This window comes from Hypoxylon fragiforme (assembly GCF_022984875.1).
Source record: "Hypoxylon fragiforme strain CBS 206.31 chromosome Unknown GGS25scaffold_10, whole genome shotgun sequence".
NCBI classification, from domain to species: domain Eukaryota; kingdom Fungi; phylum Ascomycota; class Sordariomycetes; order Xylariales; family Hypoxylaceae; genus Hypoxylon; species Hypoxylon fragiforme.
In genome coordinates, this window is record NW_026054765.1 from 1,791,673 (window position 1) to 1,809,543 (window position 17,871).

At 48.4% G+C, this 17,871-nt stretch overlaps 6 protein-coding genes across 6 annotated transcripts; 2 read left to right on the top strand and 4 right to left on the bottom strand.

The window, feature by feature from the left end:
• Positions 1 to 2,456: 2,456 nt before the first annotated feature.
• GGS25DRAFT_526426 (uncharacterized protein) lies at positions 2,457 to 3,757 on the bottom strand (the record flags this gene model as incomplete). Its single annotated transcript, XM_049264983.1, has 3 exons — positions 2,457 to 2,584; positions 2,635 to 3,278; positions 3,420 to 3,757. 3 exons carry the CDS (start codon positions 3,755 to 3,757, stop codon positions 2,457 to 2,459), a joined length of 1,110 nt encoding a protein of 369 aa, XP_049112457.1.
• Positions 3,758 to 4,279: 522 nt separating this feature from the next.
• On the top strand, positions 4,280 to 5,970 carry GGS25DRAFT_528457 (kinase-like protein; the record flags this gene model as incomplete). The annotated part of the gene is made up of 2 exons (XM_049265189.1): positions 4,280 to 4,570; positions 4,756 to 5,970. The coding sequence occupies 2 exons, from the start codon at positions 4,280 to 4,282 to the stop codon at positions 5,968 to 5,970; spliced, it is 1,506 nt and encodes a 501-aa protein (XP_049112458.1).
• Positions 5,971 to 6,399: 429 nt separating this feature from the next.
• GGS25DRAFT_511145 (tRNA-methyltransferase-domain-containing protein) lies at positions 6,400 to 8,329 on the bottom strand. Its single transcript, XM_049262704.1, has 2 exons — positions 8,310 to 8,329; positions 6,400 to 8,273 (listed from the first exon to the last, which is right to left on the bottom strand). The coding sequence occupies exon 2, from the start codon at positions 8,145 to 8,147 to the stop codon at positions 6,837 to 6,839; it is 1,311 nt and encodes a 436-aa protein (XP_049112459.1). The 5' UTR covers positions 8,148 to 8,273; positions 8,310 to 8,329; the 3' UTR covers positions 6,400 to 6,836.
• A 635-nt stretch (positions 8,330 to 8,964) lies between these two features.
• On the top strand, positions 8,965 to 11,813 carry GGS25DRAFT_526429 (DNA mismatch repair protein msh-2; the record flags this gene model as incomplete). Its single annotated transcript, XM_049264984.1, has 2 exons — positions 8,965 to 8,988; positions 9,063 to 11,813. The coding sequence occupies 2 exons, from the start codon at positions 8,965 to 8,967 to the stop codon at positions 11,811 to 11,813; spliced, it is 2,775 nt and encodes a 924-aa protein (XP_049112460.1).
• Positions 11,814 to 12,481: 668 nt separating this feature from the next.
• GGS25DRAFT_526430 (Redoxin-domain-containing protein) lies at positions 12,482 to 13,495 on the bottom strand (the record flags this gene model as incomplete). The annotated part of the gene is made up of 4 exons (XM_049264985.1): positions 12,482 to 12,510; positions 12,583 to 12,748; positions 12,838 to 12,883; positions 13,143 to 13,495. 4 exons carry the CDS (start codon positions 13,493 to 13,495, stop codon positions 12,482 to 12,484), a joined length of 594 nt encoding a protein of 197 aa, XP_049112461.1.
• Positions 13,496 to 14,218: 723 nt separating this feature from the next.
• GGS25DRAFT_91410 (ring finger protein) lies at positions 14,219 to 16,493 on the bottom strand. Its single transcript, XM_049266135.1, has 3 exons — positions 16,112 to 16,493; positions 14,519 to 15,952; positions 14,219 to 14,438 (listed from the first exon to the last, which is right to left on the bottom strand). The coding sequence occupies exons 1-3, from the start codon at positions 16,203 to 16,205 to the stop codon at positions 14,368 to 14,370; spliced, it is 1,599 nt and encodes a 532-aa protein (XP_049112462.1). The 5' UTR covers positions 16,206 to 16,493; the 3' UTR covers positions 14,219 to 14,367.
• Positions 16,494 to 17,871: the final 1,378 nt, after the last annotated feature.

Here is a 17,871-nt window from a genome sequence, read left to right on the forward strand (position 1 = left end):
CGCCGTATATATAATTACCTAGGATACTCATACTTTAAGATATGATTAACATATAATTTGTATGGGTAATCTAACTAAGTGGGTGTTTATAAGGCTTAAGCAGGGTTTAAGGTGGAGACAAGGTCAAACGCTCCGATCTAAAAGGTCATTCCACCTGGGCCGAAATGTTGCACCCCCGATCTCATTTGGTGGCTTAGATTCTAAGATCTATCTATGTAGGTAGGCACTCGTGCCAGATCTATTGTCCGGGGCAAAAATGCAAAAATGCAGAAAATACTTTCATAATGTCCTCGTGGCCTGACCATATCCAGAGAAGAAAGAAATAAAGAAGAAAAAAGGACCCGAATTCACCGGCCAAGCTAGTTAGCTAACTTCGATCTAACTAAACGTGGCCTTCCCCCTCGGCTATTTATCCGTTTCTTGAGAGAAGTTTTACCTTCATACATGAGTGAGGCAAGCTAGGTACATTAGCCGACCTTGCGCCAACAACGTCTACGAGGCGTTAGCCAGCCCTATTGAGAATGTTCCTGCGGGTTGAGCTCAATATTCGGCCGCGCCGGCACTATTCTGACTACAACTCATGCATATACGATTCGAGTCAACCCTTTTTACACACTTTTTACACACTTTCTACTATGTAAAATCTCAGCAGTTGCGGATATCGAGCTCCGCTCTCAGATGCAATGCAGTGAGATAAACGAGAAAACACTATGGATGTCTTGACATCTCGGTTTCGACTCTGCGAATGCGAACGAACCTCGGTTTGTCGTTTAAGTGAATTACCGACGAAACCTTTGAGCTGTTCTATTTATGGACTGCCGTTCAATATGCCATGTACTAGGTAGGTTTGAAAGAGTCAGAAGGACGTGTCGTAGGTTCGTTCAGCTTTTGTTCTTTGCATACATAGGTTACATAGGTAGCAGATGAATAAAAGTGGCGTCTTTTCTTTCTCACCCCCAATATTCATCGCACGCCAACCTCTCTTTATCCCGGAAAGTGTGCTCCATCGCGAGGAAACGGCCTAGGAATACCGGATTGCGTACCACAGGACTTAATAAGAAGATTTATGCAGGGACTAGTGAATGGTAGATGAAAAGACCAAAGTTCCAAATTAGCCGGTTCGTCACAAAATAAAGAAATAATACTAAAACCCCCTTGCCGCGAACGCGCCAGGTACATACTAACCGCCGTCCCGCCATAAGGAAACGTGAACACGACACAGCTCTAGGTAACCTACTCTAGGACATTGAATATTCAGTCCTTCTCTTTGGTTGGCTCCTCAATCCAAACTTAGAACTACTACCTAGGTATGTATGCAAAGATGGGAAAGGGTTGCCCTACCTTACCCTACATACATACTAGGTACATACATTCACTCATACATTCATATAACGTGCCTACCATTCCCTACCTAGGTACCAAGATAAGATATATTGCCTCCATGCTACTGTGCTGTGTCTTAAAATAGCTTCTGCGGATATATAATCACGCCCGCTTGCATTTGTCCAACGGCAGCCATAACCGGCAACCGGCAGTCTCTGGTTTGTAGGCTAGAAAAGGAATTCATTTCGAAGGGGGGTTTTTTTTCGGGGCTCCTCCGAGGAGAGGAGAGGAGAGGAGAGCTTATCCAGACTCACGCAACCCCGTGACCGAACTAACTATCTATCTACGCTCAGTGTCATGTTCCCTAGGTAAGTCATTGTTGGGACGAGACGCGGCTCGGTTACGAACCGTGCCCCTAAGTAGGTACCTAACCTAGGTTGTATGTAGGTATACATAAGCCCTACGATCATATCATGCGGCTCTTTGGGTCGTACTACGTGTCTTACATTGATGTACTACATAGTTACCTACTAGGTTAAACACGTTCCCTTTGGTTAATACCTCCAGGTTACTTAGGTATTTAACTAGCAGACCCTTAGTCGGTGCCAGTTTTTATGCCAAATGTAGATCGATATGCCGATACTAAAAGTCAGCCGCGAAAAAGGGACGGACGTTGCTAACCACATGAAGAATGCTCGTCGGGGTGCCGAACATATGTAATCACCGGCACGCGCTGACACTGTAGCATGTGTGTAAGAAGATATTCCCGTATTCGGCATATGATGGTTTTCGGGTTGCTCGTCAAAAAAGAGAGGGTTTCGTGAAAAAGCTGTGGCGAATACGCACGCATCTACGGTCAAGGAAGCTATTTTGTGGTCTGATGATGACCTGTCCATCCCAGATTGTGAGCTTGGATTATCTACATTTTCACTACTTGCAACAGGACTTGAACAATATTGACGATTCGTGATAATTGCTTTACCATCTTGGCTATCAGATAGATTAGTTACCCAGCTAGCTAATAGTTATTACAATAATTCTCCGAAGATGCCATAGCATCTTCAGCTGGGTACGTTCCGATCAGTGCCCATTATCTCCAGCTGGCATATCTAGGTGGGTATCTAGGTAGGTATTCATAAGATATTCATAATCAGGGTGCAAATACATGCCACTCGGGCAGTCTTCGACACGACGTCCAGCCCAGAGTTTTTCGGTCTCTGCTCTGTAGCTGCTGTCTGCCCAAAAGCAAGAACCCCCAAACCTTGAACAGTCAGCCAGCTTCTCTCACACCTCCTCAAGGCTCCTCCTCACCACGCGCCACCCGGTCCCCCCTCTCCCTCCTAATCTCCCTCTCCCTCCTCCTCCGCATCGTCTCCGCCATCTCCTCTCGCCGCTTAATCCTCTCCCGCCAGCCCATCTGCTCCTCCCGGCGCAGCCACCGCCGCTCGACCGCCTCCTGGCGTCTGATGCGCTCCTCCCTCTCCTGCTCAAAGCGCCGCGCGACCGCCTTCGCCGGGCTCAGTGAGGAGGCGTTGGACTCGGTCTTCTCGTCGTCGTCGTCGTCGTCGCTGTTGTTGCAGGCAGCGTCGGACGCCTCTGCAGCAGCAGCAGCAGCAGCAGGCACGCGCCCAGTCCCGGCCGACGACGCGCACCCCCTCTCGTGCTTCCACCGCATCCCCGGCAGCGCGCCCCAGCGCTCGTCCCAGATGTGGCGGTCGATCCAGCGGCGGCGCACGCGCGAGTACGCGCGCGAGTTGACCGTCACCGGGAATGTGGCGTCGCCCCTGCTGTGGTGGCGCGCGAGCAGGTGCTCCCGCTCGTTGTGCACCTGGTACAGGAACTGGTGGATCGGCCGCGAGGCCTCGTGGTGCTTCGCGATCTTGTCCTGCCACTTGCTGCGGAAGCGGGCGCCGGTGGGGTTGGGTTGGTCTGGGGGGGGCTTGGGGAGCTCGGATCTGGAGGTAGGAGAGGTAGGTTGTTAGTAAGTAGGCTGTATGTTTGAGGAAGTGAATTGTGTGTGAGAATATCCGTTTGAAAGGGGGGGGGGGAAGAATAGGGGGCCGGAGAGGGAAAAGGTAAAGAAAGGTAAGACTTACTCTAGGGATTCTTCGTGCTTCCATGGGTCGTCAAGGCACGGGCGGCCCTTTTGCTCCCACTCTTTCTTCCAGATCCCCTGCTCATTCCACTGTGCTTTCACTTCTTGCACCGCCTGATTGTAAAGGTAGCCGCCCGTGATGGTAGCGGTGACGTTCAAGTCCTTGTCTGTTCGCCCCTTAGACCTGGGGTCCGCATCCCAGATGCGGCCCATCTCCTCCTGAACCAGGTCATCGAACTGTTGCGCCGGTGTTGACTTGTCGTGCCATGATTGCTCGAGCTCTTCACGTCGGGAATCGCTGGGCCCGGCTTTTGCGTCTCTTTCGCTATGGTCACTCATTTTGTATTTTTATTATGATAAAAAGTTTTCTTACTATAGTGTCTGATAAGCTGCCACTGGTGCAGCGGTGGACGGACTATTTATTAAGGAGAGTATCTAGATATTTAATAGTAGCAATGTTGTGTGAAGATGTATGGAATATTATAGTTTTACATCAGAAGCAATGTTCGGGAATATTCCTGGCAATCTATATGTTTCTATATATACTATCTCGACGAGCTGCCTTTGTTATCACATACAACATCTTTGACCAGCGAGTATGGACTCGACTCTCCTGTCCCGTGATATACTCAGCAGCCTTTGTTATCCAACAACCGCAAGGTTGGTACCCATACTACTTCGATCAACTACACGTTTGTTGATCGGATACGGAGAAGCGTTCGTTTGTTTTCTGCATCGTTTCTATATTATAATTATGGAGAAAAAAACCTGCTGCTCGAGAACGACGAATATGAGATGTGATATCGCATTTTGCTCTATCTAATTCGCTAGTTTGCCTGATCATACAGTTACTAATTACATATGGACCGTACGGGGGACATGCTCTTCTCTTTGAAGGGCCTTAATTCTCGAGCTCGACATATTATATCACATGATGCCAATAAGGACTGGTCGTCGACGAGATATTATGGAGAGCGTTGTCTCAACTTTAATGCCTATGCTGTCAGTAAGGATGATTATAAAATCTCCACGATCGCGCTTCTAGGTAGTAGCAGATCGCAGTCTGATATTTATGTCAGAAGCGACGATGACATTTCTTCTGTTCATTGTGCCTTTATCGCCAACCACAGATCAGGAGTCATAATCGTTGAGGTAAGCACAGTCCCCTTTTCCTTTTCTTTGTTTCCTTCCCCCTTCCCCACCGTATTATGGTGTCTTAAGGGCTTTTTGTTAGTTTCAGGGGTAACCATTTGATAGCAGTAACGAATCCCGAAAACGAACAATGACGGTCTCAAATTTGCGTCTCCATTTCGAAATACTAACTATTTGTTTTACAGGATAGATCCGGGGGAAACACTCGAATATATCAAGACGTTGATTCCAAGAAGAACATGGTCGACACCAGCCGTCGACTTCCGCGAATTGCCGTAATGAGGAACTACAACACCGTTATTTGTCTCGGCAAACCCGAAAACGAAGCCAGATTCGAGATCAAGTGGAACGTAGAAATCGCCGACATCAAGAATGTCATCGCGTCACGGGTCGCGGCCGCTCACCCGTCTGTACGGGCAAAAGGTATGATTGTCTTCCCGGGCCAGACACCGGCGACAGGAACGCACCATATCCGGCACTGCACGGTCCAGAAGCTCGGGTGCGGTGCTTTCGGTCAAGTCTTCAAGACGGTCGACGCGGTTTCAGGGGATTTCATAGCTGTCAAGATGTTAAAGGGTCCGTCCAACCAGAACGATCCACGCTGGAGACAGCTCATACGACTCACGCGGGACCGCGAAGTCGGGCTTGTATCTCAACTCAACTGTCCTTACATTGTGCAGTATCTCGGCTCGCAGGGATGGTCCTCTGGAAACGTTCAGATATTCATGCCTATGAAGGCCGGGACCCTGCACGACCTGGGTGAACGGCAGCAGTCTCCTGAACAAATGGCCGATATCGCACATGCGGCCCTTCTCCAGATGCTCGCAGCGATCGACTTCCTGGAGCTCAACGGGCTCGTCCACCGCGACCTGAAGCCGGACAACATCCTGTACGATGTAGACCGCCAGGGCCGGTACAATTTTCAACTGGCAGATTTCGGCCAGGCCAACCTGGCGTCGAAGGCGAAGTCCATGGCCGGGACGATCGTCTACATGGCGCCCGAGGTGCACGACAACACTTTCGCGCAGACTTCCAAGGTGGATGTCTGGTCTCTGTTCCTAACCATGGCATGGTTCTTCAACGAGGGCCAATTCCGCGACAAACTTGAGTCGAGCAGGATGCTCACCAACCAAGAAACTTGCAGGATAGCCCTGGAGGTCGCGATTGGTAGCCATAGCATGTATTTCATGCGCGACATGGCCATCTACGAGCCCAAATACCGTGCCTCGGCCGCCCAGATGCTGACCTCGTTGGATAGAAACAATATGATCTCTTCTCAACCGGCTCGACGTCTCCCATCGAATCATTTCGATATGTGGATGAGTCTCGTTACTTCAGGGCGTAGTCAATGCAGTCAAGCTGTCATGAGCCTGCTACACCCTCACGGGTGGCATTATTAAGTGCTCGGTTGTAGGTATTCTGGTAAGTCGTGAACATTCTATAGGTGCCCTCGTGGGCGGCGTTTATAGGTACCTAGGTATAATTGGTATAATTCGGGGGCTGGGATACGATATGGACATCTGCCTACTGGGTTTATACTAGGCAATTAAAGAAACGGTACCATTGGGAGTCGGCTACTGCCTGGATATACATATATTACCTATATACGACGTCTAATTCGTTTAGTTTGTTTATATGTTTAGTCCAGTTTGTTTAGTATAAAGAAGTTGTTTAGCTTAGTTAGTTTAATGAGAAGATTCATTCTGATCTGAAGGATTCCAAGGTTGGCTTTTTCTTGAACGCTGGTCTTCGGGGCTACCCCTTTTAATATATTCCTACCTAGGTTTGCTACTAGGCAGTGGCTACTATCAATTTCCCGCACAAAGAAAGGGTTCTTGTATTTAGGTAGTTATACATATAGTACTATGTAGAGGTGACTCGTATATTCCCCGCTTCCATTCATCGTAGATGCGTAGGCCTTAATGGTGGCTGATACATATAACAATGAAATTGGCATTAACAGATGCTTTGTTGAACACACTCGATGGATCACCTTGGATACGCTTAATATGAAGTAACAAGGGCCACATCCTAAATACTATAGGAGTGCGACGGGAGAGTAACGCAGCTTTTTGAACTTGATAGCTACCTATACATCCATCTGGAACTTTTCGCATTTTGAGCACCAAGGTAGCTTGTAGATCATACAAACAAAGGGGTGTTCCGACCAATCTATGGGTCTGCTGTAACTGAACGATAGATGCTTGCCTACCTACCCCTAGTACCTTGTAAGTAGATTAGTATGTAGGTAGTAACTCCATCTCGGTCAGTTGATGCCCTCATTGCCATTGCTAGGTGCTGCTACTTCTTCCGTCTCAACCGGTGGCGCCGACCATCGTTGTTGGTTGAGCGAGTTCTTTTGAAGGCCATCCTCAGAATTATCTCCTTCTACTTCTACAACGCTTAGAGGCTTCTTTGATTCAACCGCCTTGCTAGCCTCATCAGCGACCGTATCTTCTCCCGGCTTATCCTCTTTCGTGGCTTCTTTCGGTTCTTCTTGCCCTTTCTGGCCCGCTTCAAGAGAATCCTCATCCTCCTTCAGTTTACCTCCTTTCCTTGTAGGAATCACCTTCATAAAGGCGGTCCCCCAGTCGCCTGTCTCCAGCCATTGAAGGATGATCTCCATGACATGGTTTGTAGCGAGAACATGACGACTCTGCATAACCATAAATTCGCCAATGGGCAGCTTTGCCGTTCGAACCTTTTTTTGTCGGGCGATTTTGTAGCATAGGCCCTTTTCACGATTCTTGTCTATTATGCCACCGATGACATAGGAGGTATTGGGTTCAAGACGGTCCAACGTATAGGGGGAATCGGCGGTGAGGTAAACAATGGACTTGTCAACATCCTCGGCTTCGGGTTCCGGAACAGGAGCATTCTTCTTCTGCTTCTTGTTGCCGTTATTGGTTTCTGTGAAGGAAACCGAGTCTCCCTCTTTGCCTTGTGCAAGTAGCTCTATGACCTCACCGCCAGCAGGGCCCTTCATCAACTCTTGAGCCTCAGCAGCGGCTTCGACAAAGTCACCTTCTACGAACTGAACATTCCTCCAGTGTTTGTGCTGATTCTGAAGTATGGTCTCATGCCTCTCCTTCATCTGACCGCCGTAGGAGCTGACGAACATGTGAACGGGAAAGTGAGCGTTCCTATTATCAGAGTAACATCTGGTGACCTGATTTGCCAACGAGACCAATTCCTTCTCCATCATTTTCTCCTCAAACTGGCAGTCGATAATGACTGATATTGGGACCTTGACGGGGGAATTGGCTTGGCGCTTAGAGGCGTTTTTGAGTACGGGCTCTCTTCCTTCAGCCAGAGCAGCGGCAATCTCAGTCTCCATCTGTTTTTGTTTTCGGTGCTGCTTATTGTGACGTTTTTCTTTACGTACAACCTTTTTGTCTTTCTTCCTCTCTTCCATAATCTTTCGGCGCTTTAATTTTCGTTGTTGGTTCTTAGATAGCTTGGGTGCATCGACGTCGACATCGGCATCAGCCCCGGCGTCGGCGTCGGCCTCTTTGGAGTCTCCATTGCTGATACCATTGCCATTGCCATTGGTATTACTGTGGCCGTCATCTTCCATTTCACAATCGTCCTCAGCTGGTCGTTTTAAACCTCGCTCCTCTAACACTGGCTTTTCGGTAGAAGTGGGAGGCTTGGTTTCCTTCGTTTGGTCTAGAGTTCCTGGATTTCCTGGATTTCCTGGATTTCCTGGATTTCCTGGATTTCCTGGATTTCCTGGATTCTCTATATTTTCTAGAGCTTGTATCTCCGAATTGACTGGCGCATCTGTATCCATCATGCCTCCATCCGCCTCGGCAACTTTTGGATCCTCCGCCATAGTTCTTAGTAAATCAATAATCAATTGCCAATGAATATTGCTTATTAAATGGTAACTGTAGAAGATAGAGATTTGTGGAATAATATTCGAACGATTGGATTGGTAAATGGTGGTAATAGTTAAATGGTACTTTGAATTGTTGGTGGAATGAGAGTTGCAATTCTTTTCCTTTTTTCCTTTTTTTTTTTTTTTCTTTTCTATTTCAATCCTATGTACATGTAGAGCTCGGCGGATCCCTGCTTGGCTCTAGGCTAGTTAGTACCCCGCGGTAGCTAACATTAAAGCCTAGCGTGGTTTAGGCGGGTCTAGGCGGCTGGGCAGTGATCCCGGTCCATTTTTAGCGCGTCTTGTCGCGTCTCTCAGCTTTAATTGATTTCTCTTTGGACGCGATTCGAACTTTGATTCTATCACTTAACTATACTTACATATGGTAGCATGCAGCATAGGACTTTTTACACCAAATTTTAAGCTCCAGTCTCCTAATATATGTAACATCCCTTAAGTCGAGTAGCTTGAAACCATATATTCGAATATTCACCAGATAGGCAGCTTATCCATCATGTCGTCCCGACCAGAGTTGAAGGTATGTGATATTCTAGAGCTCCAGGGCTTTGGAGCCCCAAAATCCTCCGCAGAGCTATGAACTCACAATCTTAGGTCGACGATGAACATGGCTTTATTCGATATTTCAAGTCTCTGCCTGTCGTAGGCGATGAGACCGTACGCATTTTCGATCGTGGCGACTGGTATACCGCTCACGGCCAAGATGCCAACTTCATCTCTAGAGCCGTTTACAAAACTACATCCGTTGTGCGACAACTTGGCAGAAACGATGCCAGCGGCCTTCCATCGGTCACTATGACTGTCACTGTCTTTCGACAATTCTTACGAGAAGCCCTTTTCAAACTGGGAAAGCGAGTCGAGATATATGCAAGCAGTGGCGGCCGAATGAACTGGAAGATTGTCAAGCAAGCATCCCCTGGTAATCTGCAAGATGTCGAGGATGAGCTCGGCGGTCAGTTCGAATCTGCACCTATGATACTGGCTGTTAAGATTGTGGCTAAAGCGACAGAGGCCAGGAGCGTTGGTGTCTGCTTTGCCGATGCCAGCGTCCGGGAGCTCGGTGTTAGCGAATTCCTGGATAACGATTTATATTCCAATTTCGAGGCTCTCCTTATCCAACTTGGTGTTAAGGAATGTCTTATCCAGATTGACAAGGCTGAGAAGATGAAGGATCCAGAGCTGGCCAAGCTCCGACAAATAATCGATAATTGTGGTGTTGCCATAGCCGAGAGACCTGCTGGCGACTTTGGAACCAAAGATATCGAACAGGATCTTGCTCGATTGCTCAAAGATGAGCGATCCGCAACCCTACTTCCCCAAACCGATCTGAAATTGGCTATGGGCTCGGCCGCAGCGTTAATAAAATACCTGAGTGTCCTGCAAGACCCGTCCAATTTCGGACAATACCAATTATATCAGCATGATCTGTCTCACTTTATGAAATTAGATGCGGCTGCGCTCAAGGCTCTGAACTTGATGCCCGGAGTAAAGGATGGCTCCAAGACTATGAGCTTGTTTGGTTTGCTGAATCATTGCAGAACTCCAGTTGGTAGCAGGTTACTTGCCCAATGGCTCAAGCAACCCCTGATGAACAAGGACGAAATTGAGAAGCGCCAGCAGTTAGTGGAGGCTTTCGTGAACGACACCGAGTTACGGCAGACGATGCAGGAAGAACACTTAAAATCCGTACCGGATCTATATCGCTTAGCGAAGCGATTCCAACGAAATAAGGCCAATCTCGAGGATGTTGTTAGGGCATATCAAGTGGTCATTCGCTTACCTGGATTTCTAGGAACCCTTGAGGGAGTGATGGATGAGAAATATAAGGATCCGTTAGACGAGGCCTATACCAACAAAATGCGGGAGCTTTCGGACAGTCTCGGAAAGCTCGCAGACATGGTCGAAACCACGGTCGATTTGGATGCACTTGATAACCACGAGTTTATCATCAAGCCAGAGTTTGACGATAACTTACGCATCGTGCGAAGGAAACTCGACAAGCTTAGATCCAACATGGACAGCGAATTTCAGAAAGCCGCAGACGACCTAAGCCAAGAGGAAAACAAGAAGATATTCCTCGAGAACCACAAAACTCATGGCTGGTGCATGCGATTAACCCGTACTGAAGCTGGCTGCATTCGTAACAACTCCCGATACCAAGAGTGCTCGACGCAGAAGAATGGCGTGTACTTCACCACCAAACTGCTACAAACTTATCGTCGCGAGTTTGACCAGCTGTCTCAGACTTATAACAGAACTCAGAAAGGCTTGGTCAACGAAGTGGTCAGTGTCGCCGCATCCTATTGCCCCGTGTTGGAGCAACTCGCCGGCATCCTCGCGCATCTCGATGTCATCGTCTCATTCGCGCATTGCTCCGTCCATGCACCCACCTCTTACGTTCGCCCTACCATCCACCCTCGTGGCGAGGGCTCCACCATCCTCAAAGAGGCCCGTCATCCGTGCATGGAGATGCAGGACGACATCCAATTTATTACCAATGACGTTGAGCTCCGCCGTGACGAATCCTCCTTCCTCATCATAACAGGTCCCAACATGGGCGGAAAGTCTACGTACATTCGACAAATCGGCGTTATTGCGCTGATGGCGCAGGTCGGTTGCTTTGTGCCTTGCACCGAGGCAGAACTCACCATATTCGACTCCATACTGGCGCGCGTCGGCGCCAGCGACTCTCAGCTCAAGGGCGTATCCACATTCATGGCCGAGATGCTGGAGACCGCCAACATCCTCAAGTCGGCCACAGCCGAGTCGCTCATCATCATTGACGAGCTGGGTCGGGGTACCTCGACCTACGACGGCTTCGGCCTGGCGTGGGCCATCAGCGAGCACATCATCAAGGAGATCGGGTGCTCCGCCATGTTCGCCACGCACTTCCACGAGCTCACCGCCCTCGCGGACCAGTACGCGCAAGTCAAGAACCTGCACGTCACGGCGCACATCTCCTCGGCCAACACCCAAGCCGTCGACAAGCGCGAGGTCACGCTCCTGTACAAGGTCGAGCCGGGCGTCTGCGACCAGTCCTTCGGCATCCACGTCGCCGAGCTCGTCCAGTTCCCCGAGAAAGTAATCAAGATGGCGAAGCGAAAAGCCGATGAACTAGAGGATTTCACATCGAAGCACGAGGATGGGCTGGGGTTGCAGAAGTACACTAAAGAGGATGTCGAGGAGGGAAGCGCGAGGCTGAAGGATGTGCTGGTGAAGTGGAAAGACGAGGTCAAGGGGGGGAGCTTGACGAAGGAGGAGATGGTGAAGAGGCTGAGGCTGCTGGTCAAGGCGGATGAGAAGCTACTGGCGAACCCGTTTTTCACGTCGGTCAAGGCTTTGTGAAGGGGGTGATGTGTGCAGAAGGGTAACGTGCCTCGCGTGTATGAACCTGGCTTGGTTTTGGTCTGGCGTTCGGGTGTCATGTAGATATGTAAGGTGGGAATGGGGGGGATAAATAGGTGATGCATAGATAATCATCTAGGTTAGGTACATACCTAACCTAGGCGGGTACTTGGACCGCTTGGTACATAGATTGGCTTGCTTGCTCGCTGTCTACATGGTAGACTGACTACATGTAGGGATTAATGCTAGGTATTGCACTGAGATGCTGCGATAAAAATGTACCTACCTACCCAGGTAGAAAAGGGGTAATCAAGAATAGGTAACTTGGAAGTGTTGGTCTTGAATAGGTAGTTGCTTAAGTGTGTTGTACATACCTTCCTAATACTTACTGGGCTTTACGTGTGACATAAAGCGTAAGAACCTGGGAAGTTTCGCGTTCCACAAACACGAATCTCGACTCATCTTCTGACTGGGTATGAGTTCCGTACCTAAGTAGAAAAAAAATTAAGAACGAGGACTTTTTATTCATAATAGCAAGGAGGCGGCGTTTCTTCTTTTTCTTCTCCAACTACATATATACAATCATCACCTCATTTCTCTTTAGGTAGCTAGGCTAGACATGTCCCTCCTATTCATATCGTTAAGGCCGGACTGGATACCTAATCTAGCTAAGCTAGAACCTTGTCGGCCATGCTGACTATACGACGGTTAATAAATCTATCAACTTACTCTACTCTATACCGCCGGTAGGAAAGGAAAGGGTAGTTACCATCGGTTCCCGTGTTATCGGGCTCGACATGAACGGACTCGACCTTGCCGTCCTTGATGACGAGAGCGTAGCGCTTGGAGCGCTTGTTGCCGAAGATGGCGGTGCCGTCGAATTCTACGTCCAGGGCCTTGGTGAACGCGCCGGAGGGATCGGCTAGGAAGCGGATCTACATGGGCGTTAGTACTTTAAGCGGTCACATATGGTATGGTATCAACTGATAAATTTGCTTGCGAGACTAGGTAGGGAGGGACTCACTCCGGATGCGTGTGTAGGATCAAGTTGATCGCCCCATGCTTTCATGCTGTTTGTTGTTCGTTAGCTCAGTTCGTAGGTATGTATCCAAATTAGGCTCATCCATCTGTCTGGGATAGCCACCAACATGGGCTCGCTCCCCTCTACATTCTTGGTTGAAATTTCCTTCAACGCATCCCATCGCTTTCTCATTTTTTAAGTTTTTTAGTCTCATTATTCTCCCCTACTCGTCAACTTACCCCCCCCCCCAAAAAAAAAAAAAAAAAAAGTCCAACCCAAAATAAAAAAGAGGAAGAGACAAGACTCACACAAAAGCATCATTAACACTAACCACAAACACACTCCCCTTCTCCTTGAGCTTCGGATGCTGGATGTAACTCGGCACATGCTTCTGCGAGCAAGCGCCCGAGAACGCCGCGGGAACACCGACAATAACACCATCGGCCGTCGCGAACTCGTGCGCCAGGTTCACCTTGTTGCCGGGCGTGTCCTCGTGCAGCACCGCGAGGTCCGGCACCGCCTCGCCCACCTTGACCAGCGCGCGCGGCGTGCTGTGGAAGGGGCGGCGCATCATCATTGGCGCGCCGGCGGTGGCCATGCGCGGGGATGGGGAGGCAAGAGCCGCGATGGGCGTGCGGCGGATGGATGCGCGGAAGGCCATTTTTTTGATTTTGATTCTGGACGTTCCCTTTTTGTTAGGGTTAGGTACAGGATATAAAGCTATGGGGAAGATGTGGAAAGAGGTACCTAAAGTTAGTATATAATAAAATGCAATTGGTAATGGTGGGAATGGGAAAGAAGCTTGGGAGGAGAGTTTTAAGAAGGAGGAAAGATAATTGCTTCGAATCAAGAGAGTTCCCGGATATTGTAACAGGTATACAGTACTTGCTAAGTTAACTACTACCTAGTACATGTAGGTAACCTTAGGTAGGTACATACAATTGCCATGCGGGAAAGAGCTTCTATGTAGCCAACTATGACGTTGGCTGGAGCACTTGCGCCGTTTCTGCGCACCGTGACGTTACGTACCTAGCGTCATGTAGGTAATAGGTATTTCTACTACGCAACACCCTAATTCAGCCGTTACTTGTCCACCGCTAATCGCACTGTCTTATATTACCCGTACGTACCCCCTTTTCGTTACCATCATTGATACATACATATCTCTAAGTAGGCATTCAACCATGATTGAGGACAAGTATGAGTCAAAAGTTATCATTCGGCTAAGTCAATGATCTAGCCTACTAGACATTGGTGCCTATAGCCTCAAGAGTTGTTGAGATGCATACATCACTGTAGTTAGTTGTCAATTTGAGAGTGGTGAGTGACCAGCACACAAACTGCATAGTATCTACCTACCTACTACTAGGTATGTAGGCACTATGTAAATATCACACGTTCTCTCTATGTAGTCGTGAGACGCAAGCAAAAGTGCACAGCCTGAGTAAAGATAAATTGGCAATCGCACAAATGATATCGCACCCTCAAAACTCCGATCATGCTCACGTCTATCTATTGCCGTTACAATACAATTTATCCGCGAGTGCTGATACTGCCAACCCCAGACCCCGTGCTCTTCAAATCTACGTTAAAGGTCCACCGCCCTGGAAAAGGAGACAAAGAATTAGTTAGACTTGAAAGTAACTAAAAACAAAAAAAAGTTATAGTACAAATTTCCACTCACCGTTTGCGAGGTTCTCTGCCGTATCCTCCAACAGGATCACCCGACGGCGATTACAATATGACGTCTTGTCCATGATATCCCCCTTGAGCTTGCTCTCCGATAGCTCCGAGATCGGCTTCTCGAACATCTCCGACAATGCCTCAACGGCGAGTTCGAGGTCCTTTTGATTATCTTCGAATATCGAGGTGAGATTATTTCGGGCGAGGTAGAAGGCGAAGGCGTAAGTCCACTTGAGCGTCTGGCGACATGTTTGCAATGCCTGTGACGCTGAGTTCAAGTACTGTACTTCAATCCAGGACATGCCCGACGCAGTCTGCAGCTGAACCATCTTCTTCTCCGTCTTCTGGTATATGTCCTTGTCCAGACGTGCCGACTGCTCGTGGTTGGCGTATCGGTTATAGTAGTGTAGATAACGTTCCAAGGACACCCGTGACCTAGCCTGCGCGTCGCGTGCTTCAGTTCCGCTTCTTTCCTCAAAACGGTTGCAGTTGTACCAGCTCGTACCATGTTCAGACCACAACCCCATGCACATCCAGCAGAACTCGTGCTTACACTTGCGACAGGTCATATGGTTGCAACCTCCGTTCTTCTCTATTGTCGAGTTGCATTTCGGGCATTCCTTAGTATTCGCCGAGATCCAATTGGCCGTCTCACTATCATCGGCACACTTCTTAAGCCACCTCTTCACAAGCTCGCAAGGTGCCGGCTGGTGGTCGTTGAGTATGCAGCCAAAGCAAAACCGATTGCCACATTCGCAGACCACGGTTGGCACAACTTTGTCCAGATCCTTCTTCTTGACAGCGCACTCGACAGCGTTTTCACAGTCGGGTGCTGGACACCACTTAAGTATATCCTTGTCTTCAACATAGGTCCGGTTCAAAAGTTCTTGGTATCGGTGGGCCAACTGGGGCGTGACTAGCAAATCCAGTGACCGGGCATCAATAATTCGTTGGCAGCTTTCGGCAGGGCATCGGATGCGAGCTGCCTCGCCTTCCTCGCGAATTTTCTGTGTTAGATACTGCAAGTAGCAATCGACGCAGTACCGGTGACCACATTTCATAGCAAAGCTCTGTAACCCCTCTTCGTCCTCGCAACAGATGTCACACATGAAACCGGGTATGACCTCTAATTTAGGAGGCCCACTCGAACTGGGCCCTAGACCTGCCTCCTCCAGGACTTTGGCTGGGTTGTCTAGATAATCCTCATTCAGCCGTTCCTTGTTCCATCGAAAATGGCGTAGTAAGATGGCGGCGTCCTCCTTTCTCATTTCTAAAATCAGGTTTACTTCATTTATCATCTCTTCTTGCTGGAGCTGAATAGCTTGAGGATCGTAGACCTTGTAACTCATGTCGAACGAGGTACCCTTCTTCTTATCAGACTTATTGGATGGATCATCGGGTAGATCGTCTGGTTCGTCGTCAAAAACATCGTAGTCTGTGGTCGTCAAGTAAATTTTGTTAGTTGCGAATGCATTAATTCGGAGGTTGAAACATATTATTACTCAGCAATTTTGAGAAGGAAATGGAATAGGCAACATGACAAGAAAAATAAGAAACAAGCCTAAAGAGGTGACGTAAAGAAAGGAGAACCTACCCTCAACGCCCGACAAGTCATCGTTATCTGTATCGTCTTGCATCCCATCATCCCCGCTAGAGATGGTTGAGACAAAGTCTTCGTCAGAATCCATACCGGTAATCGGAGTCGGGGGTGCTGGGTGGGTGGTAGCAGCTGAGGCGACGGCTCGCTTACTAGGAAGCGCTTCGCCGGTGTCTGTAGATATCCTCGCCTCAGCGGCTTTCCGCTTCCTCGTTGTGGGAGGAATCTTGTCGGTTGGGGGTGTTGGCTCGGGGGAATGCTCGCCGTCGACGAGCCTCGGTCTGTCGAGTATTGGTAGTTGCTTTAGGGCACGACGTGCAATCGTAGAACAAGCTTGCTTTCAGTTGATTGCTTTCCTGCTCTTTGACTTGCTTGCTTGGGCCTCCTCGGGGCGTAACAGGTAGACTGAATTAACGCAAGGTTCCGTGTGATGGTTTATATGATCGATGGTGTGACTGTGGCGTCTTGAAAATTATAAGTACACACAATCAAGTTCCGTGACCCTCGAGGTTATCTTATGCCGATGTGGAGAGTATGAAGGACAAGAGAGGAGGTACGATCATCTATACGACGGAATGGAAGAACGAGGCTCTTGTCAGCAAGGTAGGAATGGGGAGGTAAGGGAAGAGGGGTTAATAAAATGGTGAAGGGGGGAATTCGTGGAGAGTTGATATCGCATGCAGGACAAAAAGTGAGAGGAAAGCTGACGACGATGAAAAATGTTGGTACTGTGGTAACAGTATATGTAGTACCTAGCAGTATGTAAGCACAGTGCTCAAGTTAGTCACTACTACTAATTACTGCTAGTATTGCTATTATTACCTCTTAATATTCTGTCATGGAAAATAGCGTGGACTCATAAGAAAGGATTTGTGATGTGATATGGTTATGTTGAGAGAAATGGGATTAAAACAACCAAGTTGTTCTTACCTAAATGGCCTAGTTAGGCAGGCTTGCCATGTGTTTCGACTCAGATTTGGATTTGGGAGGAGAAGGAGGCTGGAGGATTTGAATGTTCCGATCTCATTAATAAAATGCCCCCAGTGCCCCCTCCCCCTAAAATAAAATCCTATGTCAGCGGTTGTTGGCACCGTTATCCGTTATAGCTAACCTTGCTAACCTCAGGCAGTTGCAGGCAGTTGCAGGCAGTTGCAGGCCGTAAATGGTAACTTCAAGGTTCAAGTAACTTTGTACTATGTAATTGACTGAAAAGTGGCTTAGAAAAGATGTTGGCGGCAACCGGTGGACCATGTGCAGCTGATACCTAAACCAACCAACCCCTGGCATCAACTTGTCGCATGCTAGGTAGGTACGGGTGGGCAAGGTGGGCTTTACTTCGGCGATCGTAGTTTTGCGACGTTGCGAGGTTACACAATCCACTATCTACTGCGTAGTATTGCCTCCAGTGCTGCTGCCAGACAGTTCAAATAGGTGCCAAACAGGTCACAAATAGGTACATACCTACCTAGAATAGTGGCTTAGTGACTTGGTGCCAGTGGTGGGTCCCCCAAGTCACCAGATCCTCCTACTAGCGTACCTGCCTACTAGGTACTTAAGGTAACCACGGCAGACAGCGGGTTTCTGACGCAATAACTGGTCAAACATTGAATGATTCAATATTCAGAATCAAGTCATCCATGTATGTATGTATGTTAAATGTGTTTCTTCAATGTACTATGTACACCGGCAACACCTCGGATTCGTTTCGTCTCTAAGAAAAAAGTAAAATTACATAATCACTATCTGTATACAGTATC

Bases quoted from the DNA above. Each gene is read 5' to 3' on its own strand.
- GGS25DRAFT_511145 (XM_049262704.1), bottom strand. From the start codon at position 8,147: ATGGAAGATGACGGCCACAGTAATACCAATGGCAATGGCAATGGTATC.
- GGS25DRAFT_91410 (XM_049266135.1), bottom strand. From the start codon at position 16,205: ATGGATTCTGACGAAGACTTTGTCTCAACCATCTCTAGCGGGGATGAT. The intron at 15,953-16,111 runs GTAGGTTCTCCT...TGACGACCACAG, and splicing joins TGACTTGTCGGGCGTTGAGG to ACTACGATGTTTTTGACGAC. The intron at 14,439-14,518 runs GTGAGTGGAAAT...CTCCTTTTCCAG, and splicing joins GGCAGAGAACCTCGCAAACG to GGCGGTGGACCTTTAACGTA.